Source organism: Vulpes lagopus, chromosome 9, assembly GCF_018345385.1.
Source record: "Vulpes lagopus strain Blue_001 chromosome 9, ASM1834538v1, whole genome shotgun sequence".
In the NCBI taxonomy this organism is placed as follows: Eukaryota; Metazoa; Chordata; class Mammalia; order Carnivora; family Canidae; genus Vulpes; species Vulpes lagopus.
The window spans coordinates 58,104,456-58,132,109 of NC_054832.1; the positions used below are offsets into that span (position 1 = coordinate 58,104,456).

General features: G+C 39.3%; 2 protein-coding genes across 2 annotated transcripts in view; one reads left to right on the forward strand and one right to left on the reverse strand.

Annotated features, from left to right (window-relative positions):
• Window positions 1–4,949, reverse strand: part of LOC121498612 (NADH dehydrogenase [ubiquinone] 1 subunit C1, mitochondrial-like) — a 7,240-nt gene extending 2,291 nt beyond the window's left edge. The window contains exon 1 of the mRNA XM_041768600.1: window positions 4,903–4,949. Within this exon, the coding sequence (XP_041624534.1) occupies window positions 4,903–4,949 (47 nt within the window). The remainder of the gene's footprint in view (window positions 1–4,902) is intronic.
• A 5,113-nt stretch (window positions 4,950–10,062) lies between these two features.
• Window positions 10,063–27,654, forward strand: part of UBE2W (ubiquitin conjugating enzyme E2 W) — a 77,512-nt gene continuing 59,920 nt past the window's right edge. Inside the window, 1 exon segment of the mRNA XM_041768926.1 lies at window positions 10,063–10,164. Within this exon segment, the coding sequence (XP_041624860.1) occupies window positions 10,063–10,164 (102 nt within the window).

The following is a 27,654-nucleotide window of genomic DNA, read 5'->3' on the forward strand; positions in this document are numbered from 1 at the left end:
CTCCCCTTCAACTTTTTGTTCAAACTGATTGCTTTAGCACCCATTGATGATTGATGGCAGGCTCCATTACTTCACCAGGGCTAGCACAATTGTTATTCTTTTATTCTTTCATAGTTTCCATATATAACAGCTAAAATTCTTCTCTGAAGAATTTCCTTCTATTAATCACTTGGTTACCTTGAAATACAGTTTATATAGGCAAGACAAAAAAATGTTACTCTTTCCCCTTTTTCCCCAATGAATTGGTGACCTAGCTAACTCCAAAGGTGACCAATGAGGTTTTCTCTTTAGTATTGTTATGAATTTATGATGTTATATGATTATGTGTATGTATGTGTATCTATACATATACACACATATACATATATATTTCCAAGTATACAATTATGTACTTCAGTTTATTACAGTCCTTGTTTTGGTGCTCAAATCATCTTATCTTTGGTCAGAAAATCCCCTTTAAAGTTGGCTTCCCTAATAATTTTAAATTCTTTGTTCTTTTTTTACTTCATTTGATAAAGCCAATTAGGCAAATGGTGCCAGGAACAGAATAAAGTTTAATATTTGCCTAGCGATTCTCTAAATTTTCCCATAAGTAATTCTACAGATGCCCTTGAATCCCCAGGAATCTGAAGAATATTCTGTTTTATTATTTAAAACAAATTTTTAAAAAAGATTTTATTTATTTATTCATGAGACACACATGCACACACAGAGGTAGAGACATAGGCAGAGAGAGAAGCAGGTTCCATGCAGGGAGCCCAGTGTGGGACTCAATCCCCAGTCTCCAGGATCATGCCCTGGGCTGGAGGCAGACACTCAACCGCTGAGCCAGCCAAGCATCCCAAATATTTTGTTTTAAATAATTTATCCAGAAGTAAAATTCATGCTCCAGGAGGATGTACCATGTTTATCCTATGATTTCATATACCCTATGTCATATCCTAAGATTATTTTTCTCTAAGTCCTTTGATCTTATGATTTAAGAAGCTATTAGGAGCCTTCCTCAACATCAAACCAAAGAGTTTTGACCAACATAACCCTCCCTCTCTATATAGCTGACATTGTCTTTTCTTTTCTTTCTTTCCTTTTTTTTTTTTTTAAGAGGGAGAGTGTGAGTGGGGAGGGGCAGAGGGAGAAGGAGAGGGAATCTTAAACAGGCTCCACTCTCCTCTTCCTAGCCTCTTTTCTTTCCTAAACTCTTTCTCAGAGTGATCTTTTTATTTTTATGGTTTCAAATATGATCATTTTACTGAATGAGCTAGACTCCATGTGGTGCTGTTTCTCACTGTGTTTCCAAACCTGCCCCATGGGTTTTCTTTGTCCTGGATGAAATCTCAGGGAGGAGCCAAAACTTCTCTAGCCCTTCTGTCACAAGAACAATCTTGTATCAGTCATTAAAATTTTCAGGTCATCTAATGTTATATCAAAATCCAAAACTCCACTTAAATGAAAGCATCTCCCTACCCTCTTCCCAGTTTAAGTTTGTGATGTAAGATTATCTGCTGAATATATTCTCTTTAAGTGTAGTAGTGAACTCTGTCCTTTTTCTCTCTCTGGCATTTCTTATGTCATCTCCTCTCATTATAGTATGAGAAGTTTCTTCTTATAGGAGATAACACATGTGATTTGAGTGGGGCCGACACCACTGGCACCCATGAGAAGAGTCAGCCCAGGCTTAACCAAAGAGTACCTCACCTCTCTCATCACTGATTGGTTGAGAGACAAAGCTGATTAGAGCTAAGCCAATTAGAGCCATTCCCAGATATTTGCTGCTAAAACTACCCACTAGGGATACTTAGCTGATAGGATGGATATAAGTCTGGAAACTTGTGGCCAATTTGCTCACCATAAAGACTGAGAGAAAAAGAGCCCTCTGTATCAGTTGAGCCTCTGTGAATTCATTTGAGACAGATTTTACAACTTTCACTTGAAAAAGGCATGACAGATGTCCTATAGGAAATTTATAATCCTGGAACATGTCCAAAATGAATTATTTTTTCTTCCCCTTCTAGTTTCATTCCTTCTAATCTACGAACTCTTAAATTTTCAAGTAAACACACACACACACACACACACACACACACACACAAAATCTGGCACTCAACTCTTTCCTTGTCTCCTGCATACAACAAATCTTGGTCCGATCTGTTCCTCTTCTGAAATATCTCTAGAGTCCTTCCTTTTCTTTCTGATAATGCCCTACTATAAGCCCTCATCTCCACTTGTCAGACCCTTACAGTAGTCTCTTTTTCTGATTTTTCTTTTGTGATCCTACCTGATTAAATCTATTCAGTCAAGCAGACACACCAAAACACAAATCTGGCCTTACCCCTTCCCATCTGAAAATACCTCAAATTTGGCAAATGGATTTTTTTAAGATTTTATTTATTCACGACACACACACACACACACACACACAGAGAGAGAGAGAGAGAGAGAGAGAGAGAGAGAGAGGCAGAGACAGAAGCAGCCTCTGTGCAGGGAGCCTGACGTGGGACTCGATACCGGGTCTCCAGAATCAGGCCCTGGGCTGAAGGTGGCGCTAAACCTCTGAGACCCCTGGGCTGCCTGGCAAATGGATTCTAAGATAAAGTCCAACCTCCTCATCAACCAACAAAGCTTTTCATGACCAAGTCTTGACGGCCTCTGGTCTCCCACCTCCTTCCATCAATTTCTATTGGGCAATATCAAACTGTCATCCCCTGTTGACTCCAATTACATAGTTCCTACTCCCTCTGCCTGGAATGCCTTTCTTCTACCCCTTTTACCTCTGCTAGGGCCTTAGTTCTTCTTTTTTCTTTTTTTTTTTTTAATTTTATTTATTCATGACAGAGAGAGAGAGAGAGAGACAGAGACAGAGACAGAGACAGAGGCAGAGGGAGAAGCAGGCTCCATGCAGGGAGCCCAATGTGAGACTCGATCCCAGGTCTCCAGGATCACACCCTGGGCTGAAGGCCGCGCTAAACCGCTGAGCCACCCGGGCTGCCCCTAGGGGCTTAGTTCTTCCAGAAAGTTGTCTTTAGCTCCCAGGTGAAGCCAAGTTCCCCTCAACCTAGAATCCTGTAATAGCCAGTAAGTAGCTTTTCCCCTATTCTATCAAAATCCTTTCTTTCATCTGTTTTCTTGATTATAAGCAATGTGAGTATGGGAACTGTGTCTTACTCATCTTTTTATCCCCAGTGCCTGGCATGCAATATATGCTTTTTGACAAAATTGTGGTTTTTTTTTTTTTTTATGAATTTGTCAAACTGTCTGAAAATTCACCATAGATATATTCAGGGGCATCAGATATTCTTGGTAAAAGATAAAATCCACCTTGCCTATTAAGTTTCACAGATTAAAACAAATCAATTTGATTAGAGTTACTTTTATTTTAAAACTCCATTGATATGAGTCATGAAGAGAATAGATTTGGAAGCACAATACTGTATTCTAGTTAAAGAATTCAATCTGTAGAGTCAGACAGTTGGAGTTCCCAAGGTAGAATTCTGATTTTGCTATGGCTATGGATAAGCTGTGTGACTTTGGCAATTTACCTAGTCTCTCCAAGCCTGTTTCACCTGTAGAATGAGAATTGTTTTATGTACTCCATATTCTGAAAGATTAAATAATAAAGAAATACAAGTACCTCTCACACTGCCTATATGGCGCATATAAATGTTCAATCCCAAGTAGCTGGTATCATTATTGTTATTAATAAATGCAAGTCTGGGGGATCCCTGGGTGGCGCAGAGGTTTGGCGCCTGCCTTTGGCCCAGGGCACGATCCTGGAGACCCGGGATCGAATCCCACGTCGGGCTCCCGGTGCATGGAGCCTGCTTTTCCCTCTGCCTGTGTCTCTGCCTCTCTCTCTCTCTCTCTCTCTGTGTGTGTGTGACTATAATAAATAAATAAAAATTAAAAAAAAATAAATGCAAGTCTGGAACGGTGCCACATATGGGGAAGGATACTGGATGGGGCAGGGAAAGGCAACATTCCAAGAGTGAAACTTTGTCTATGGTAAGCTCAGCTCAAAGCAGAGTCTGGTTCATAGACCAGGCTGTTCTACATTCATAAGAAATTGGAGGATCTTGTCATAGGTATTTCTCAGTCACTGCCACACACACACACACCCCACTTCTTATCGCTAGGCAGTATGTCATCTGCTTACTGGAGACAGAACTTAGAGAAATTCAAAAGAAAAACTAGCTATTGCCTGTCACCTGTATAGTCCTGTGCAGTTCACGAAGCTCCTTCACAACCATGATTCACCTAGGCTCCACCACAAACCATGTGTTGGAATTTTTGTCTCCATTTTATAGATAATGAAACCAAGATTCAGAGAAGTTTAAATGACCAACTTCAGGTCATGAAAATAAGAAGTAGCTGAGTTAGGATTCAAATAGAGGCCTTTTGATTCTAAGTTTAGTGCCTTTTCTAACACATGGTAAGTAGATATCAGGCCAAAGGGGGCACAAAAATGGGATGGGGAAGAAAGGCAGAAAGTAAGATCATAGGATGAGAAAGAACTACCTGGCAAGGACAAAATCAGAATCAGTAGGGCTGCCATCCCACCTAATTGTGGAGGAAGGATAAATATGTGTTGGAGCAATGACAGTCTTATGAGCAGGTGAAAAGAGGGTAATATGAATTATGGTGACACAATTATGGAATTTTTTGACAAGGAAAATAACTTATCTGGAAAGCTTCGAAGAAATCACTGACTCTCCATTTTACAGATGAAAAAGTCCAGACAGGTTGATTACCTGACCAGCCCTCAGTCACATACCATTAGTGGGAGATCCAGTCCAAAGACTAGCCATGACTTACTAGTATGGGTGTGTTAAAATCTTGAAATGCCTCTCTCTTTTTAAAAATAGCTTTATGGTGGTGGTAGGGGAAGGCGCCTGGCTGGCTCAGTACCGTAGAACATTGATTCTTGATCGTGGGGTCATGAATTTGAGCTTCATGTGGGAAGTAGAGATTACTTAAAAAAATATGGTATAATTCATATACCATAAACTTCACCCATAATAATTGCTCAGTAATTTTGAGTAAATTTATACCATTGGGTAACCGCCACCACAATCCGGTTTTAGAACATCTCTATTCTAAAAACACTGAAATACTTCAATAGTGGTTAGTAAATAACCACTTTCCTCAACCCTCCAAAAAAATCACCCTTCAATTCTCAGAATCACTTCAGACCTCCCTATGATCTAATTACAGATATCTGGTCCACTGGGCAAGAAACAATCCACACCCTTGCCCCAGCATTGAACAGTTTCTTCCTGGTTGGTATCTTTGTTACATCTGTGTCACACCTCTTGTTAAATAAACTCCTCTGGTTCCTAATCCAAGCTTTTCACATAACCCTGCTTTTCTGAAAGATGGGAAAATAAACAAGCGAACAAAAGAAAACAAGAGCTATGAAATTATGTCTATATAAAAGACAGGTTTTGAAGAAAGAAAGAAATTGAGCTGGTATCTACAGTGATGGTTACCTCTTCAATAAAGGTGTTCTTATCTTGAGGTTTATACACCTCTGCTGATGGATGAATTTTTGAGGGTCAGTTAACTCCCTGAAATACAAATTTGCACAGGCATGCACATTTTTCTGTGGAGCGGGTCCATGGACAAATAGAAAAAGAAAAGGATAACTTGCTAAGAACATGTTTGGTAAGAGGTTTAGGGGAGAAGCAAACACGGAACGTGCCCAGAATACAGACAAGGAAAAGAGTTTTAGCTAGAGAGATAATGAAAGGGAAGAAAGTAAAGACAAAGTTCTCTTGATTCACGATTTTATTTACAAACCAAGTATGTATGTGAATCAATTATTTTTGACATGTAGAGTAAGTCACACATATAAAGCATTTGCTATTTTGCTAATTTTCTTTGTCCTTTATTAGGAGATTCGGGGATCCCTGGGTGGCACAGCGGTTTAGCGCCTGCCTTTGGTCCAGGGCGCGATCCTGGAGACCCGGGATCGAGTCCCATATCAGGCTCCCTGTGCACGGAGCTTGCTTCTCCCTCTGCCTAAGTCTCTGCCTCTCTCTCTCTGTGTGTGTGTGACTATCATAAATAAATAAAAATTTAAAAAAACACTATTAGGAGATTCACATGAAATGACTAGTTTGGGTCATGCTTTTCTTTCTTTTTTTTTTTTAAGATTTATTTATTTATTTATTTATTTATTTATTTATTTATTTATTTATTCATGATAGACATAGAGAGAGAGAGACAGAGACAGAGACACAGGCAGAGGGAGAAGCAGTCTCCATGCTTTTCTTAAAGTACCACTCGAAATTGTGAATTTGGAGTTTTGCTACTTCATTAAATCCCATCTATAGCTCATCTGGATTACATTAGCATTTTAAAATCGTTAACTAAGGCTCCCCAGTATGTCTACATAAAGTACAATGAAGTCAAGTTCATTCCTAGTATATCTATAAATGTGATTTTTAAATTCAAAATAGGACATCATTCCCATTGCATTTTATCTTAGACTTTTAAAATGGTATTTGGGACATATCACTTAAATTTTTAATGATCTCTACTAGGCACACAGAATTTGAAATCTGGAAGAAAACTTGAAGATTATGCAGTCTGACTTGCTCATTTTATTGGTAAAGAAATAAGCCCAGCTAGATTGAGAGCCCTGACCAAGCTTGCTAACGACAGAGCTAGGACAAGACTAGAAGGATTGGATTCTTAGCTTGGAGCCTTTTCCAACATTCAATTAACAAGCTAATGGTTACTGAACTACCTACATTTCTCTGATGAGATCAGCTAGTAGGTAACTATGGACAAACCATCTGGAGAGACACAGACTCTAAGGCTCCTCAACCCTGTCTCTTCACACTGTACAAAGTAGATTCTCATAGGACTGCTCCTAACTCTCCAGAGAGAGTGAGTCATCAGAATTCAAACATTCATAAATCACATTATATTATTGATATTGCAGCATTTGCCCAGTGATCACTTTGTGAGTTCTTCAAGTTACTAGACTCTGGTTTCCCATATTTCCTCCCCTTTTCTGCCAGAAAGTCCAGCTACTATTAGTCCTCTGTGTCACAGGCTTTGCCTTTGCCTTGATGAGGAAGACATCAGGCACATATGTAGCTTGTGTATGCCCTCTTTCTTTGGTCCTACAGGGAGGTTGGAGGTGGGGGTAGTTTGTGAGACGAGGAAGCATCACCTTCTTGAACATGATGGTCATTCATAATTGAAGTGGAAATCAAAAAATTGATGATCAGTTTCTAACAAAAATAATAATTATCCCCTAATATCATCTAATATGCATTTTATGTTTATATTTCTCCAGTTATCTCAAAAATATCTTCTTTACAGTTGGTTGAATCAGGATCCAAACAAGGTTAACAGGACTGCATTGGCTTAATATGTCTCTTAAGTATCTTTTATTGCAAATGATACTATTAAAAAAGATTCTTCAAAGGTATGGGGAATTTTAATTTTATTATTGTTCAACTATTTTCCAAAGTGGAAATTGTCCGATTTTGCTCCTGCAGAGTTTATGAGAGCTCCACCCACTTTTGGTATTTTCAGACATTTTGCCTTTTGTCTGATAGTAAGCCCCACATTGTAAAGAAATATGTGAGCTTCCTCTTCACTGTATAATCAAATGTTTTAGACAGAAAAATTTTATGTTCTCTGGAGATGATATATGTTCCACCCCATCAGAAAGTCATTGTTTTAGCTCCTGAGTACATCAGGATTTTTTGATTATATGTTAATAAAAAAATGAAGAAGATAGTAAGCATATCCTACTTAATATTTCCCAGGAAAGATATGACTGGTACTGACTCTTCCCTCCTCTGAAGGTCCTTTTTAACACACATAAAACCCAAGGGACCAGAAGTTGACTTTACTGTGAAGAGTGTTAAGAATTCTTTAACTCCCTTTTCTTGTTAGCAGGTCATGGCAGGCTGTTGGTTGATGATGATGATGTCATAATGCTTCGTTTGTAGGGTCATCTGATGTCACTTATACCTTAAGAAGAATCAGCTTTTAAATAGAATGAACTTTAGATGGTAAAACCTGATCTTCTGGAGCAATTTTCTGCATTATAGGAATTAAAAATCTCTGGAAGAAAATATACATGGAATAGCTTTCTTCTTTCGTTGGGATATATGTGTGAAGTGTTGACAACACAATTGAGTTGACACCAGATATGCTCCTGGATGATTCCTGGTTGCTAAAAGTCTCCAAACATTCCTCAAGGACACCGTCACTTTGCACAACAAAGAGAATACCAGCTCATTTCTGGCAATAGGGTGGAATTCTAAGAGGAAAAAGCAAACCAATATAACTTCTAGTGATGAGGAATAGTTGGTTTAATATTATACTGTAGAATAACGGGTGTATTTTAAATCTCTATTTCCTTTCTGAACACATTTTACATCAGGGAATTTCCCAGAGAACATAATGATCTATCTTTAGAGTGGGAAGGATGATATCCTACATTGGGCTTATATTTAAATCTTACAGAAATTTCTAAAAAACAGCTCCAAGTTAATAAAACAACTGATTTCAAACTTTCGTTCTGGTACAGCAAAAAAGCCCTCTACTAGATGTATCAGCCATCTAAATCTTTAAAAGATGGAACACGAGATGCAAGCCTCTGGCTTCCATTTTATTCTTTTTTTTTTAAAGATTTATTTATTATTATTATATATTTATTTATTTATTTATTTATTTATGATAGACACAGAGAGAGAGAGAGAGAGAGAGAGAGGCAGAGACATAGGCAGAGGAAGTAGCAGGCTCCACGCAGGAAGCCCCACGCGGGACTCCATCCTGGGTCTCCAGGATCGCGCCTTGGGCCAAAGGCAGGAGCCAAACCGCTGAGCCACCCAGGGATCCCCTTCCATTTTACTCTTAAGCAATGACAACTTAAGTTGTCGAATAGCTTTTTTTTGTTTTGTTTTTTTTTTTAAGATTTTACTTATTTACTCATGAGACACAGAGAGAGAGAGAGAGAGAGAGAGAGAGAGAGAGAGAGAGAGGCAGAGACAGGCAGAGGGAGAAGCAGGCTCCATGCAGGGAGCCCGATGTGGGACTCGATCCCAGGACTCCAGGATCACGCCCTGGGCCAAAGGCAGGTGCTAAACCGCTGAGCCCCCCGGGCGTCCCTGGCATAGCTTTTTAAAAGGTGGCTTCTGATAAATGTTGGCAGAACTGGTGCATTCCAGAATAAATTCTGGATGCTCAGCTCTCCCTACTCAAATACATCCCTAGGTCAAATGACCAGAGAAATGCCCACCACGAAACAGGCTGAAGCCAAGTCCAGATGTGACAAAAGGTGTCAAGTGTTTACTACAAAGTGCACAGATCCATCAAAACAAAACAAAACAAAACACAAAACAAAACAAAACAATCACGTCTAGAGTCAAATCCCTACACAGATGCGAATGCCGTAACAACCGTAACCATTACGGATACCCGTGAAGTTTAAAACCGAGGGGCTGGTGTAAAGGGGGAAACAACAGCACACGAACCAAAGAAAAACTTTAAAAATGTCTCTTCCCTTTCGGGCAAGTTTCAGCTCTACAAATCCACCCTGGCCCTTAGAATGCCAACGTACTGTTTTGCTCTCCGTCCTCATCCCATTGTACAACATGCGTCTTTCTCCCCCGACATTGGGAACACGAGAAGCCTTCCAGACCGTAAAGAGTAAAAGGCAGCCCCGCGGGCAGGGGAACCGCGCCCCAAGGAGTGAATATGGGCCTGGCGCGGTGCAGAAGACGTCCAAGAGGAATAAAGCATCTTCCAACCACACCACCAGCGGTTGGAAAAACAAAGCAAAAAGAAAAACCAACGGGGCTGGGCATCATCAAGATGTTAGGGTAAACACAGAAAAAAAGAAAAAAAAAAACCGACGGCCGTCGCCAGGTGAGGCCCGGCGCGGCGGCGAGGCAGCGCGGCCGCCGGGGAGCGGGCTGTGCCCGAGGGTACCAACAGCGCCATTGACCGCGCGCCCGCCGCCCCTCCCCCCGCCGGGGCGCCAGCCAATCCCCTCCCGCCGTCGCCTTCCCACCGGAGGCCCCGCCCCCGGCGCCCAGGATGCTGGGCCCCCGCGGCGTGACGTGAGCACGGCGGCTCCGCCCCCTGCGTCTCTGGCCTCGCCGGCCTTGGGGGGATGGTTCCATCATGGCGTCAATGCAGGTGAGAGGAGTTTGCAGCATCTGGGCGGGCGAGGGAGCCGCCGAGAGGACGCAAGCGTTTTGTCGGGGGCGGCGTCTGGGACTCTGGGGCACCCGGGCGGGTTCGGGAGCGGCCCTGGTGGCCAGTCCTTTCCCGGCTTCAGGACGTTGGGGAGGGGTGCGAGGCGGCGAGAAGAAGGGCGGGGGAGGGGGGGTCCTCGGGCGGTCGAAGCGGACACCAGCCGGCCGGGAAGTTGGGGGATAAAGAAGGCTGAGAGGAGGAAGGGGTGAAGTTTGGCGTTGGCGTGGCGGCAGTGGTCTCGGGTCGCCTCTCGCTCACACTGACGCTGGCCTGCCCGCCCGCCCCGGGGATGCCTTCCCCGCGGTCCCCGGCCGGGCGGAAACAGCTGCTCTGGCCGTCGTCGCTGGGGCAAGGGCGGCGCGGAGAGGGGCCGGGGGCCGGGGCCGGGGGCAGCTGAAAAGGCGTTCCGGGGACGGCGGCCAGCTGCAGAAGCGCCTCGCGGCCTCGGCTCAGGCCTCCCACGCCCAGCTGCTCCGACCGCTCGGCCCTCCTCTCTGACTCTCACTCCTTTGCCCCGTGGGTACCTTCCTCTGTTAGCCTTCGCACCCTCTGCGAACCTTAGTGCGGCAGCTCACTCGCTCTCCAGAGGCTGCCCTTGGCCCTTCAACATCATTTGTCTCCTAAGAGGCGGTCTCCCCGAGATCTGAGTCACTAGCCCCCTTATACCTCCGGGATGGCTCGCCCTCAGAATTTTTTTTTTTCTTTCCCTGCGGTGCCCCACCCTTGTGGTCGCGGTAAAGCTCCAGCCCTTTGCCCTTCTTCCCTAGATCTTTAGTGGAATCTTAGTTTGGTAGGAGGCATTTATTAACCTGTGTCATAGCTGCCTGACTTAGCAGTTAATGGGTTTCTGGCTTTCCAACTTAATATGCTCCTTTTTTTCCAGATCCAAGGAGTTTTGTTTTTTGTTTTTTTTTGTGGGTTTTTTGTTTTGTTTTGTTTTTTCTTTTTTCCCCCCAGGCAAAGATGGCAACCACAACTGCAGTTTTGTAAAGATTGACTTTGCATTATCTATAGCCGGCACTTAATTTTACAAATGAAGACTAGCTCTGATGAGAACACATAGGGAGAGAAGATAGAACAGTTGTTTGGAGTGGCAGCTGAGTGCTTTTTAGAGTTTTAACATCTTAAAGAGACCCACGTTTTTCTTAGGATTCAGTGCTTATGTTTCTAGAAGAAAAAGTAAATCTTCCAATCTTCCCCCGCCCTCTGTTTTTGGTTTGTTTTTCATTTCTAGGCGAGAACACTTCTTCTCTTTTCTGCATCTTCCTCTTTTGCTTACATACTTGCTTCACATTTACTTTTGTGCTTTTGTGTTATCCCCTTTCAACCAGTTTTCCATGCGATATTCTATTTACCGTTGCTGCTGCTTCTAGGCTTTCCCGAAGAATAGAAAAATGTCTAACTTTCCTACTTGAAGGGATGTCACAAAACGGTGCAGGGAAAAAACAAGAACAATTTGAGGAAACATTATACTTTACACTGGTCTCCCCAGAGACGTTAGAGAGGTTTCGTCATTTGAGGCCAAAAAAGGAACTGTGGAACACTAGTTGAACAGTAGATGGGCTATATGACTAATTTAAGATAGTTTGTATTAAGATTAAAATAATTTGTTTCAAGACTAAAAATTACGGTTAAACCCACAACACCTGTGATTATATTTAACAAGACAATTATAGGGATAACTAATTAGCTGGTTAGATGTAAACTTTGAGGGTCTGAAAGAACAAATTTCCGGGTTTAAGAGAAAATGAATACAGAATTAGGTCAGTGCAGAACTTAATGTTGATAATCTTGAATTTTACATGGTGACTTGAGCAATAGAAAAAAAAAATATTTGCCACTGCAATGAGTGGAATTTTCTGTGTTTTAGGTATTTTCCCATTGCTTGTTTGTATTTTTGAAATATCTGATACAGATATTTCAGATACAGGTTTTCTGACAGTACCTTGAAAAATAATTTTAATATAGATAAATCAAGCTTTTCGAAATTCAGTACTGGTTTCTGTGTGGCTATTCCGTCTTTGGTGAATAAAATTTTTCCTGACCATCTTTATAGCAAAATGTTGTGTTAAAGATTTTATTTTTTTTAAGTAATCTCTGCATCCAGCCTGGGGCTCAAACTCACAACCCCAAGATCAAGACTCTGCTCTACCAACTAAGCCAGCTAGATGCCCCTTAATAGCAAAATTTAACTCTTTTCAAAACAACTGAATTTGTTTATTTACTCAATTATTTTTTAAGGGCCCTACTGTGTCTGGTACTAATCAGAGTGCTAGAGTAGACAAGGATTTCTGCTCTGGATACAATAGTCTAGTTGGGGGAGACAGATAACCAAATACTTAATTGCATATTATATTAGAAGGTGATAATGCTATGAAGGGAAAGCATGGAAGGAGGTTAGGAAATGGATGTTTTGGGGATTTCAGTCAGAGTGCTTAGGAAAAAGTATACATATGCTGCTCTAACCATGTCCTTACCTAAAAAGTTTTCAGATTTATCTTACGCCAGGTGGTCAGGATGTTATCGTGGCTGAGGAGATTACTGAAGCTGTAAGAACTATTTTAAAGACATACAAATTATAGAAATGTAACATAAGATTTGATTACTTGATAAAAACGAAATTAGTCTTGAGAATCAGTAACAATAAGGATAGACCTTGGTTTTTTCCTTGGAGAGGATTTTGCAGTTGAGGTTTTAACTCCTTTAACGCACTCTGTCAGTGTCTCCCAACCTTTCCTCAGATGGCGGCACGTAGAAAATAATTTTTGAATCGCACACTATGGTGGACGCACTAAACTGTTGGAGATGAGTACAGTTATTTTGGCACATCTGTAATGCTGGGAATGCTCTGCTCAATAATATTGTTAAAGTCGTTCTTCATACAGTTCATGGTTGTGATTTTCAAACTTATTGGAGCCTTAGAGAGATTCTTTCTTGGGAACGAAGTCACAAATTACTGAGATTATGGTTAGATGGTGTTTTAAGAAAGTATTCTTAGAGAATAGAGGGCTACTGGCAATACTTAAAATTGGCAGGAGTTAGAGTAAAGAAACATCTACATTTAATTGTGATAGTTCTAGAAATGTTAAATTACTTTTGTGGATTTTCTGCACTGTTTTCCTCTTAATGGGGTCTTACACTATTAACTGTTGATTTGCCTAGATTGAAGGAGAATGATTTAGTAACAGATGGATTATGAATATGTGCTTATTTTCAGATGACTTTGAAGTGTTATTTTGTATTATTCACAACTCTGCACTGCTCTTTATTCAAGTGTCTGGCTGTAGTGATTGAGAGAGGTAGAATCTTACTGACATTTTTAGTAGTCACATTGCCTTGACAGGCTCCATATGACTATTTGTTGATGATGTGAAGGATTACAGCATAATCAAAAGCTAGAAAAATGACTTATCTTGGATCCTGAGGCTGAGTACTGGGAACTTGGGGAGTATAGAAGCCTAGAATTATAGTAGTATCGGAGAAGGTTGAGTGGATACTCTGGCTAGGAACAGGGCTGTAAGGGATCTTGACTTGGGACAAGTCAAGGAAAGGGGGAACAGTATAGAATAGAATTGAAGATATTTTGTGTCAATGATAAACATATGTGGAGGACAGGCGAATAAAGGATAAAGCTAAGGTAATCTTAACTTTCAAAGTAGTCCTTGCGATACTTTTAACTGTTAATCAATTACTGCTTAATGAGATGGCTTCTGCTTTTATCCTAAGTGTTTGTTTGGGTGTTTCATTTAACTTTTCATGTCTCTTCCACTCCCCTGGGCCATAGATCTCAGGAGAATAGGAAAATACCTTTTCGTTGTCTCTTAAATGTGCACTTAGTGACTATGGTAAATGCTAATCACTTGACACTTCTTATTAGCAAGTTATGCATTAGTTTAATTCCATTTTAGAGAAATCTTTTAAGCACTTTCATAACAGGTTGAGTAGAAAGGAACAATTTAAAGATCATATTTATTTATAGATATGTGTGTGTGTGTGTGTGTGTATATATATATATATATATATATATATATATATTCCCCTAAGAGTTGACTTATTTTCTTGATTTATGTGTTTGCCATAATACTAGTTTTCAAAGTATTTTTTCCTGTTCTTCCTCTCTGGATTCTTATCCCAACCTTGTAAAATGGGAAGTCAGATAATCCTACTGCATTTTAATAGAGACAGAGTAACTTTTGGTAAGTAATCACTTATTTGGAAAGCAACGTACCCAAAATTACATAGCACTGAGTGCTGAAGCTGTGATTAAAAACCAAGCTCTGAAATCTGTTGATGCTATGAGGTTGTATGTAATTAACATGTTAACAAGTTTGACATTCTAGAGAAATCATTGGGATAATTACTTTTTAGTCAAGAAGTAAATGTTTACTAGGATGTTTTATAGCTTCTATAGCTGAGAGAAAAAATATAATATGGTTATGCATGCATTTAAAAAAGGCTCTTTATGCATGTACTTGTGCACTGAGTAAAATTATGGCAAATCCTTACTGTTCAAAGATATTCTTTATTTTTAAGGAAGTTTTAAGAGTAGAGGTGACCTGGCATCTTTTTGAAAATATAGTTCTGCATAGTGTTTATCTGAATTGAACATTTGTTACATGTTATTTCTTTATGTCACTGCCGTCTGCATTTTATCTACAATAATACTTGTTCCTGTTTATCAGGTGTTTTTAGTAATCCTTCATTTGGTAGCCTTTATTCGTGAATTTAGGTTTTAGATCACCAGTAAATGGTACATGCCTTTGAGTTATTTTATTCTGAGAAAAACTAATCATTCAGTAGGTCTTATTAAAATTCATTAGAGAAAAAAAACACAAAATCTGGAATCAGAAGACCTGGACTTAGGTTCTCTTTCTGTACTTAACATCTATGTTGCCTAAAAATCAATGTGTCAAGTTGGTGGTTAAGACAAAAGGAAATTAGTAGATAAACATATATGAAACTGTTTTTTGACTTTCCTTCCCAAACCTGTTTTTTTCTGTAGTCCCCATATTGGTAGTTAGGAACTTTATTCATCCGTTCCTTTAACCAAAAACCTTGGTTTCATACCATCCCATAGTGAAAATATTAGCAAATTCTGTCGAGCTCACCTTTCAAAATATATCCAGAATCCAACTGTTTGTCCTCTCCTCTGAATTACTGCTGTAAATCATTGTCATCCCTCATCTGGATTATAGCAACCCTGCTTCTGCCCTTGTTCCCTCACTGTCTTCTTAGTCCATTATTTAGATTCTTTCGAAACAAAAGTCAAATGTCACTTCACTTGCATCCCTGCTGTGGCTTCCCTGTTTTACTCAGAATATACAGTTGACTCTTCAATAATGCAGGGGTTAGTGGTGCTGACCCCTGCACAGTTCAAAATCCATGCATAGGGATCCCTGGGTGGCGCAGCGGTTTAGCACCTGCCTTTGGCCCAGGGCGCGATCCTGGAGACCTGGGATCGAATCCCACGTCGGGCTCGTGGTGCATGGAGCCTGCTTCTCCCTTTGCCTGTGTCTCTGCTTCTCTCTCTCACTGTGTGCCTATCATAAATAAATAAAAAATTAAAAAACAAGCAAACAAAAAAAACCAAAATCCATGCATAGGGATGCCTGAGTGGCTCAGAGGTTGAGTGTCTGCCTTTCGCTCAGGGCGTGATCCTGGGATCCAGGATCGAATCCCACATTGGGCTCCCTACATGGAGCCTGCTTCTCCTTCTGCCTATGTCTCTTCCTCTCTCTCTGTCTCTTGTGAATAAATAAATAAAATCTTAAAAAAAAATTCTAAAAAAAGAAAAATCCATGCATAGCTTATGACTCCTCAAAAACTTAGCCACTAATAGCCTACTGTTATTTGGAAGCCTTGCTGATAACATAGTCAATTAACATATATTTTGAAAATTATATGCAGTATATACTGTATTATAAAATAAGCTAAAGAAAAAATTTTTTATAAGATTTTATTTCTTTAATTCTGAGAGACACAGAGAGAAGGTAGAGACATAGGCAGAGGGAGAAGCAGGCTCCTCTCAGGGAGCCCGATGTGGGACTCGATCCTAGAACCCCAGGATCACGCCCTGAGCCAAAGGCAGTTGCTCAACCACTGAGCCACCCAGGCGTCCCTAAGCTAGAGAAAATTAAAATCATAAGGCAGATCGAATGTATTTACAATACTGTAACTGTGTTTATTTAAAAAAAAAAAAAAGCTTCTTATGTAAAAGGACCTGTGCCTTTCAAACCCATGTTTAATGCTCATCTGTAATCCAGGGTTCCTTTTAAGGCATAGAAAGCCATACTTAGTACATTATCTATCTTATTGTCTCTTTCTCCCCACCACCTGTTCACTCATCTATACACTCCTTGCTATTTCTACCTCCGTGCCTTAGCCCATATTTCCTCTAGTTGGAGTCTTCATCTATCTGGATGGCTCACTTCCTTTATCCTCTCAGATCTTTGTTCAAGTGTAGTTAATTAGAGAAGCCTTCCTTGACCACCAAATATAAATAGCTTTTCCACCCCTGCCACTTATAATTTGCCTTACCCTGCTGAATTTTTCATAGCCCTGACATATTATTTATTAATTTACTATTTCTCCCAAACATAACTCAGTACCTGGCATGTAGTAGGCCCGCAGTAAATGTTGAAGAAGTTAATAGAGCACAGCTTCTGTAGTCAGATAAACTTGGTTTGAATTCGGGCTTTGCCACTTAATAGCTGTGTAACCCTTTTTGCCCAATATAAAATAAGGATAATAGGGGCACCTGGGTGGCTCAGTAGGTTATACATCTGCCTTCCACTCAGGTCATGACCTCAGTGTCCTGAGATAGAGCCCCATGTTGGGCTTTCTCCTCAGCAGGGAGCCTGCTTCTCCTCCCCCGCCCCCCCTTCTTGCTTGTGCGCTCTCTGTCAAATGAATAAATAAAATCTTTAAAAAAAATAGGGATAATAAAACAATCGTATGGGGGTAAGATTGCGAATCACTTAATGTCATGAATCTTCATGTCCTGGATCTTTTTTGTTAGTGGGTTATAATGCTCTAGCGTCTTGTTTTAAACTACTTCTATCAGATACTTGCTTTAAAAACAAAAAAAAATTGATTCCTATCCTGTGTTGGCTATCAGTGAAAAAAAAAAAGATTTCCTGTTTAAGATTTTATTTGAGAGAGCACAAGAGCACTGGGGCATGATGAGAGGAACAAGCAGACTCCTTACTGAGCAGGGAGCCCTGACTCAATCCCAGGGCCATGGGATCATGACCTGAACCGAAGACAGACGCTTAACTGACTGAGCCACCCAGGCTCCCCTGAAGTATGGTTTTTATTTATTTTTTATTTTTTATTTTTTTTAAAGATTTTATTTATTTATTCATGAGAGACACACACACACAGAGAGAGAGGCAGAGGGAGAAGCAGGCTCCATGCAGGGAGCCCGACGTGGGACTCGATCCAGGGTCTCCAGGATCATGCCCTGGGCCAAAGGCAGACGCTCAACCGCTTAGCCACCCAGGCGTCCCTGAAGTATGGTTTCTAATTAGCACATGTGCTTGACTACTTCTCAAATATTGAAGAGAATTAGCGAAGTAATACTTTGAACCTTCTTTATCAGTTTTATTTATTTATTCATTTATTTATTTTTTAAAGATTTATTTATTTATTTATTTATTTATTTATTTATTTATTTATTTATTTATGGTAGACAGAGAGAGAGAGGCAGAGACACCGGCAGAGGGAGAAGCAGGCTCCATGCCGGGAACCCCATGTGGGACTTGATCCCGGGACTCCAGGATCATGCCCTGGGCCAAAGGCAGGCGCTAAACCGCTGAGCCACCCAGGGATCCCCTCTTTATCAGTTTTAAATGGCACATTCAGTTTTTTCTTTTTCAATTGAAATGTAATCCACATACCATAAAACATCATTTTTACTAAAAAGCCTTTACCTGTATTAGCAGTCATTCCCCATTCCTTGCCCATGCTCCACAGAAATCACTAGTGTGTTTTCTATCTCTGTTGGTTTAACTATTCTGGGTATTTCCCATAAATGGAATCATATGGTAGATGGTCTTTTGTAACCAGCTTCTTACCATAGTGTTTTTGAGATTCATCCATGTTGTAGCTTATATCAGTACTTAATTCCTTTTTATGGCTATGAGTCCATTTTATGGTTATATCAGTTGATATTTGGTTTGTTTCCTGTTTCCATTCATCAGTTAATTGGCAGCTTGGATTGTTTCTGCTTTTTGAATAATGCTGCTATGAAGATTGATGTACATGCTTTTTATTTGGCCATGTTTTAATTTGTCTTAAGTATATACTTAACAGTGAAACTGCTGGGTCATTTGGTAACTCTGTTTAACTTTCTAAGGAACTACCAGACATTTCCATGACTCAGTAGGTTATACATCTGCACCATTTTAAATTCCCACCAGCATTGTGGAAAGGTTCCAGTTTCTACACATTTTGGCCAGTATTTGTTGCCCTTTTTTTTTTTTTTTTTAATAGCTTCACATCCTAGTGGATGTGAAGTGATATCTCCTTGTGGTTTTGATTTGCCTTTCCCTAGTGACTAAGGATGTTGAACATTTTGTATTTATTGGTAAATTTCTTGTAGAAAAGCCTGTTCAGATCCCTTGCCCATTTAAAAATTAAAGTTGTCTTTTTATTGAGTTGTCAATGACTTTTTGTTTATTCTGAATACAAGCCCGGATCAGATAAATGGTTTGCAAACATTTTCTCCTGTGACTTGTGTTTACACATTCCTGGGGTGTCCTTGGAGGTAGAAAAATTTTTAATTTTGATGAAGTCAATTTATCCCCCCCCCATCTGTCATTTATAGTTTTGGGATCATATCTAAGAAATCACTACCTAGGTAGGGTGCCTGGGTACCCTGATCATGACTCCCTGCTCAGTGAGGAGTCTGCTTCTCTCTCTACCCCTCGCCCTTCCTTGTGCAAGTGCTCTCTCTCCTCTCTCAAATAAAATCTTAAGAAAAAAATGATCTAATCCAAGGTCATAAAGACTTACACTTTATTATAGCTATGCTTTTTTCTGAGATTGTTACAGTTTTAGCTCATACATTTAGGCTTTTGATTCATTTTGGTTAACTCTTGTATATAGTGAGGCATTTTTAGTTTTATAGCATTAATAGAGCACCTTTTTTTTTTTTTGAAGTTGCATAGGCCCAAACCAAAAGCTTATCAGAACTAAAAGCTCATCAGATTTGATAGTATCCTGCTGGATTCAAGTTCTTTTTCTAGGTTGAGTGGGGCTGTTAAGCTGTTTTTCAGAGAATTTATATTGCAGCCCTACTCCTAAGAAATGTGATTGTGGTCCTAATAAACTATTACTGAGAATATTCCTCTATTAGCTTTTATAGTAATTAAAATAGGCATACCAGCATAAATTTTTAGACTTAGAAAACTTTGAGACAGAGGGCATTTTAGGAGGTCAGTTCAACTATCATACTTTTTCTTTAAGTCGTTGCGACATTTCATGATTAGAGGTAGTTGGTAAAGTATAATTTACTTTTGTACTGCATGAAGATATGTTGAGTAAATTGAGTATATAGATTTTTTAAATATAGATTTGATATGAGAAAAATGGTCACATCCTTAGGAAATCTAATTTTAGGTATTCTAGTGGAGAAAATGAACACCAACATATTGGTGTCATCTTTATTCTTGATGTTGCTTAGTGGAAACCCTCAGAATTCATTTCTTTGTAACTATTAGTTTGAGCTACCTTGATTTGATATTTCTACAGTCTATTCTCAGTATTCCTGGATTCCATATCTGTGAATCTGCTTACTCCGTAAAATTTGTAAGCCTAAAATCAATCCTCATGGTGCTTTGGTGGTGATTTTACATGCATGCGCAGAGCTGGGAAAAATTGGAGTAGCTAGATATGCATAGTTTCAACTGAGGTCAAACAAGGCAACACTCTGTCTTGATTTAGCTGTCATTCTGTAAACAAGTGTTCTTTTCTAGGTCTATTTGGTGGTTGCACATTTTTTGCATTTTACTACTTTGGGGGATTTCACTGCTTAAAATGGCCTCCAAGCATAGTATTGAAGTGCTGTCCAGTATTCCTAATCCCAAGAAGACTGTAATGTACCTTATGTAAAAAAATGTGTGTGTTTGATAACTTTTTTTCAGGCATGTGCTATTAGCCTTGGATTCAGTGTTAATGGATCAACATATATTAAGGAGTCTTTAAACAAACACACAAAAACCTAGGTGATTATTGATTGGTTTAATGTGGACAGAGGATGCAAGAATCCAACTTTGTATTTCCTGGTTTAATGTGGACAGAGGATGCAAGAATCCAACTTTGTATTTCCTCTAGGAACAGTGGTTCAGTATTTGCTAACTTAGTATTTGCGGTGTCTTAATAGTCTATAACACAACTACTATTAATAATAAAAATTGGCTGTATTTTGACTTAAATTTCAGTTGCCTCAGGGCACCTGGGTGGCTCAGTTGGATAAGTGTCTTACTCTTGATGTCAGTTTAGGTCATGATCCCAGGGTTTTGATGTCAAACCCTGCATTGGGCTCTGCAAGGGGCATGGATCCTGTTTAAGATTCTGTCTCCTTCTGCCTCTCCCTCTCCCAAAGAAAATAAATAAATTTCAGTCTGCCTTTGATTTGAAATATATTGAAACCAAGTTAAAACTGGTAAAATGTAGCGACCTTGCTACATCAAGGTTTCTTGTTTGCTTTTTTCCATTTTATATTGTAGATGAATACCTTCTAGGTTTTTTGAGTTCCTCATACAATCCATGTTAGTGGTTTCCCGCTTTGGCATTATATTGAAAATATCCCCAGAGGTTGATTTAATTGGTCTGGCATGCATCCTGGGTATTGGAATTTGTCTCAGCTCCTAGGTAATTCTTTTTTGTTTTATTTTAAATATTTTATTTATTTATTATTTATTTGAGAGAGAGCATGTGAGACATTTGGAGTTGGGGAACAGAGGGAGAGAGGGATAAGCAGACTCCATGCTGAACACAGAACCTGATGGGGACTTAATTCCAGGACCCTGAGATCATGACCTGACCTGAAATCAAGAGTTGTAGGATTTACCTACTGAGTCACCTAGGTGCCTTACTCCTGGGTAATTCTAATGTACAGCCTAAGTGGAGAACTGATCTTCAGTATAGTGGGGGAACTTAGGTGTGCAAATGATGTAAATTCAGTAAGATATAATACATCTTCTTGGACTAGATTTAGAGTTCAGGAGATAGACATTTTAAAGTTGATATCTCTGGAGAGAATATTAAGAACTAAATTTGAGCCTGAAAATGTTTATGTGTGTTCCTGGCTGTCTATATAGTGATAGTTCGATTAAAGAACATCCACTTCCTGCACATATCAGAACAGATATTGACAGATACATCATTTTTGGTGAATTCTCTTGTTTGGTGGCTATTATATACACAGAAAATTTCTGCCATGAGTTCTTTTGTGGAGGAGGGTTAATCAACAAAGGCTTAGTTATGAGCCGAGTGATTGTTCAATGCCCATTGTGTACCTAGACAAACTTAAACATTTTATGTCATGAATCTTTGAGGTTGAATTTGAATAGTTACAATCTCAAGTTGTTTTGTTGTTGTTTTAAATAATCTTAGGACCCCTGTATTGAAATATGAGTAACCCTTGGAATATTAGCCTTGTTTTTAGTCTTCTGACCTTACCCTAGGATCATTGTTATTGCTGGCCCTGCATCTCTCATCCTAAGGCCTATATGCTGAACTTTTTATCAGTCCATTATAATGCTTGAGAAGTAGGTTGTTCATGACTCTTGGTGCTAGGTCTGTCTCCTCTCCTCTTTGGTTGACGTGGACATGACTGCAAACATGTAGATTCTGTCAGTGTCCTTTACTTGATAGGACTACTTAACAATTATTTTTAGTCCTCCTCCCCCCTTTTTTGAGAGAGGGATAAATAGGGTAGGGGTAGGGGTGAAGGGAGAGAGAATTTCAAGCAGTCTCCCCGCCCAGTACAGATCCCAGTGTGGGCTTGATTTCACAACCCTGAGATCATGGCCTGAGCCAAAATCAAGACTCGGATGCTCAACTGACTGAGCCACCCATGTATCCCACTTTTTAGTCACCTTTATATTGAACTTCCATTTTGAATTCTGGGTAGTTTTGATAGTTCCCCCATCATCTTATTGTTTCTGGGATTTTAAAAAAATGACAAAAAAAATCCACGACAATTTATCTAGCAAGTTATTTAGCCCTTTGGTTTATATCTGACATCATGAATCCACCAAACATAGCGTCAGTCCTCACAGCTGTACACATTTTTTCTTAACTCATAGCATGTTTTACCTCTTTCATGGTATTTTTCATTTCTGCCTTGTATGTATTGTAAAGGTACTTTGTCTTTATTAGGATTTAACTCGGAGCAGTACACTAGTGGTGGTAAGCACTCAAATGTTTTCTGAGTATTCTATTCACTTAAATAGAAACCCAAATGCTTTTTTTTTTTTCAAAATAGATCGGAAGTGATACGAAAATACTGATTTCTTGCTGTATCTCTTATTCCTTTGATGTCGTGTCTTTTGCTTCGCCTTCTGCCCTGGCCCCATTACAGAAACTGAAAAATTGAGTTGAATGGGAAAACGTATATAGAATTTTTAAATGTGTAAATTTCCTGTTAATTATATGCATCTCTTTCAACTAGATTAATATTTCATTGGTAATTCTTTCACTTTTTTTTGAAGATTGTATTTATTTGAGAGAGAAAGAGAGATCACAAGCAGGGTGGGGGGAGAGGGAAGGGTAGAGGTAGAAGCAGACTCGCCACTGAGCAGGGAGCCTGATGCGGGATTCAGTCCCAGGACCCTGGGATCGTGACCTGAGCTGAAGGCAGATACTTACTTAGCCAACGGAGCCACCCAGGTGCCCCCGGTAATTCTTTTACTTTCAGGAGACCTTTATGAACTCAAGGAAATCTTTTTTTTTTTTTTTTTTTTTTCTCATTAGACTTCCCATCCACACCCTTATCTTGACAGCAGATAATCTTAGATCTGGCTTCATTGATATGAAAATTATGTCATTGCTTTCTCTCTAAACCTAAATATGTTGTGTCTCAGGATATTTCTCATAACTGAAATTGTATTCTTTTCCAGATGTTTTATTCTTATGTTTTATTCTTTTTCCAGATGTTTTATTCTTAGAGTTTGGGTATGATTTGGATATTGCCTGTTTGTGTGTGCTTATGGAGGTGGAGGTCTGAGGTTGTTTGAGATGGGGGTGTTTTGGTACAGGGAGTTTGTGATTATTTCCTTCAGATACTGCAGAGGACAGAACATCTGTTGATGTGTAAAATGCAGACTGGTTTCTGATAAGCCTTTCTATCTGTAAACATAGTTAAAGCTTTTGCATAGTGACAGCTTTACTTCAGATTCTTCCAATTTAAAGTGTATGGAAGAAATTGGTCAGTTTAGAATACTACTACCGAAACCAAAACAAAACAAAAAAACCACCACAAAAATCAACCCTAAAAGGATAAAGAAGTCTGGTTCAATCCTGTCAAGTAGTTTTCAGAAGTTTGTGTTGACAATGATAGAAGTACTAGAGAAAGTTAAGAGAGTTAATGATGATGGCTGGGAATGGTTTATCCATGGTCCTAAACAGCAGAAGTGGTGTGAATAGGTACTACTACTGTCTTTTTTCGGCACCTATTCTAAAATTATTCTAAAATTTTTTCAATCTGTTACCGACTGAAAGCAGATTTTTCATTTAAAATATGTTAATGTTTTTCTTATTTTACATTCATAAATTGGAAAAAATAAAATTCAGCTCTAGTTTTGTCATTGAAAATTTTTAAGAGTAAATTGGTGATTTCTTAAACTGGCAATATAGGTTGCCAAAATTGATTAAATCAATCATTTATACTTTTCATATTTCTTATTTTTTAATGAGGATGAAGCTTAGCGTAAGTACATTTTATGTTCTCTTTATTATTCAAATAGACCTTTTTGTGTTACTCTGTGGAAAAAACCAAGTTGTTGTTTTATTTTTTTTTAGTAGTCCTTAACACCCATCATGGCCTCAAACTCATGACCCTGAGATCAAGAGTTGCATGTTTTTCCAGCTTAGCCTGCTAGATGCCCCTAAGTTGTTTTTAGTTAAAATCTCATTGGCCTTGTATTTCCAGAATTTTTACATACATGTTAAAGAAGTTGTTGACTTCTGAGTTTTTGTGGAGTAAAAGAAACAGGCTAAAGATATTGGTATCTCAGATTTGTGCTGTGGCTATTTTTGTATATGTATTTATAAGCAAAAATTATTGTATACATTTATAAGCAAAAATTAGTATTAAGACAGCTCTTGGGGTGCTTAACTGGCTCAGTCAGAGGAGTGTGCAACTCTTGATCTTGGGGTTGTGAGTTAGAGCCCCATATTGGGTGTAGAGATTACTTAAAGTCCCCCCCCCATCCCAGAATTATTTATTTATTTTTTTAAAGAGAGATACAGATGGTGGGGGAGAAGGACAGAGGAAGAGGGAGAGAGGGAATCACAAACAGGCTCCACATCCAGCTCGGAGCCTGATGTCAGGCTCAGTCTCAGAACCCTGAGATCATGACCTGAACTGAAATCAAGAGTTGTCTCTGTAACTGGCTCAGCCACTCAGGTGCCCCTAAAATAAAATCTTTAAAAAAAAACAAAGGGACTTAGAAATTTGAACTTGATCTTTGTTAAAATAGTAGCCTTTTATAATACTAAGTTCTTTTGTAAAACAAATCGAAACTTCTGGAAAAAAACACTTATTTGGTCATTTCTGTATATGTACCATATATATAAGATACTCCATCTACTTTATGCACCAGGTCTTAAGCATATTGCCATATTCTTTATATTAAAAATTTTCCTATAAGCATTAAATGCCATTCTTTTCTTTCCTTTTTTTTTGATTCTTATTTGCTAAAGTTAATTTATCTAGTCTTATAAAAGTTTCTATCTGCTATTGTCAAGGAAAATAATTGGAGTAAATCCCTAAAATCACAGGATAGCATAACTGAGCATGCTGTGGAAGAAAGCTAACAATTGTGTACCTTCAGTGTAATAAAGAAGTTGCACAAACTGTCTTTTCATTAAATGGATATTTGGGTTTGACAAAGTAACCCAGAATCTTAGTAATTCACTACTAAGGTTAGTAGTTCACTGTATGATTTTATTCCTGGTAATGGAAATCTTCTTTGTAAATAATGCTTAGAGGGCAGCCCCAGTGGCTCAACGGTTTAGCACCACCTTCAGCCCAGGGAGTGATCCTGGAGACCCAGGATCGAGTCCCACATCAGGCTCCCTGAATGGAGCCTGCTTCTCCTTCTGCCTGTGTCGCTGTTTCTATCTCTGTCTCTCTCTGTCTCTCTCTCCCTCCCGGTCTGTCATGAATAAATAAATTTTTAAAAATCTTTAAAAAAATAATGCTTAGAAATGCATAATATTTTGTGGACTTTAAATGGGTAAAAGGTAACGAGGAGGGAGAAAAATGGTTTATACCGAGTGGCTTTTTTCGCCTAATACTAATTTTAATTAAAAATGGACATTTATTTGCTTTAGATAAAAGGTAATGATAACATGAATTATGAACCTGTTTGGTTTCATAGTGGTGATTTGTTCATTTGGTTAACTAAAAAAGTTTGTAGTAAAAACAGCTCTTTATATAATAGTAGCTGCCTCTTTTTTTTTATTTAAATTCCGTTTGCCCACATATAGTATAACACCCAATGCTTATTGCATCATATACCCTCTTTGATGCCTGTCACCCAGTTACCCCATCCACCTCCCCTTTAGCAGCCCTCAGTTTCCCAGAGTCAAGAGTCTCTTGGTTTGTCTTCTCTAATTTTTCCTCATTCAGTTTCCCCTCCTTCCCTTGTGGTCCCTTGCACTATTTCTTGTATTCCATGTATGAGTGAAACCATGTAATTGTCTTTATATGATTGACTTATTTCGCTTAGCTTAACACCCTCTAGTTCTGTCCACATTGACAGTAAATGGTAGGTATTCATCCTTTCTGATGGCTGAGTAATATTTGATTGTATACATATACCGCATCATCTATATCCATTCATCTGTTGAAGGGACATGTCTGCTGCTTCATAGTTCGGCTATTTTGGACTTTCCTGCTATGAACATTGTGGTGGAGGTCCCCTTTGTTTCAAGTAGTTGCCTTTTATTTGTACTTTCAGTTCTGTGGTCCAGAAGCAGACAGTCTTCCTTTTCACATATGCATTCTCCTCCTAACATACCTTTAACAGGAAGGTCAATAATACCTTAATGCTGGGTCACAATGCTCTAATAATAAGCATATATTTTGAGAGAGAGACAACAGTCACATAACTTTTACTGTAGTGTAATAATTGCTATGTTTTATTTGTTAATCTCTGTGCTTAATTTTCAAATTAAACTTTATTATTATGTATAGGAAAAAGCATGGTATCTATTAGGGTTCAGTACTGTCTATGGTTGCAAATGTCACAAGGGGTCTTGTGATGTATCCCCCTCAGATAAGGGGGGGATTACTGTATTTAGGTTTTTGAAACACATTTTTTGGAACATACCATTGTGGTTATGTAATGATATGGATATATAGAAGTCACACTGTGCACATTTTTTTTGCACTATATAAATTTTTTTTTTAATTTTTTATTTATTTATGATAGTCACAGAGAGAGAGAGAGGCAGAGACACAGGCGGAGGGAGAAGCAGGCTTCATGCACCAGGAGCCTGATGTGGGATTCGATCCCGGGTCTCCAGGATCGCGCCCTGGGCCAAAGGCAGGCGCCAAACCGCTGCGCCACCCAGGGATCCCTTTTTTTGCACTATATATATGAATATATTATGACACAGGATGTACAAGGTAGGGATCCCTGGGTGGCGCAGCGGTTTGGCACCTGCCTTTGGCCCAGGGCACGATCCTGGAGACCCGGAATCGAATCCCACATCGGACTCCCGGTGCATGGAGCCTGCTTCTCCCTCTGCCTATGTCTCTGCCTCTCTCTCTCTCTCTCTCTCTCTCTCTCTCTGTGACTATCATAAATTTAAAAAAAAAAAAAAAAAAAAAAAAAGGATGTACAAGGTAATATAGAGAAGCACTTAAAACTTTTATTTTTTAATATTTATTTATTCATCAGAGAGAGAGAGAGAGGCAGAGACACAGGCATAGGGAGAAGCACGCTCCCCACAGGGAGCCCAATGCGGGGACTCCATGCTGGATGCCAGGATCACGTCCTGAGCCGAAGGCAGACACTCAACCACTGAGCCACCCAGGCGTCCCTGGAAGTGCTTAAAACTTTAATGAGAATATACACATCACTTGTAAAACTGCAGAAAACTAGTTGTAGGTAAATATTGAATCAGACTGAACAGTATCTAGAGGAAGCTGCATATAGCTTTAATTTGTGAAAACAATAATCTGAGTTCTGA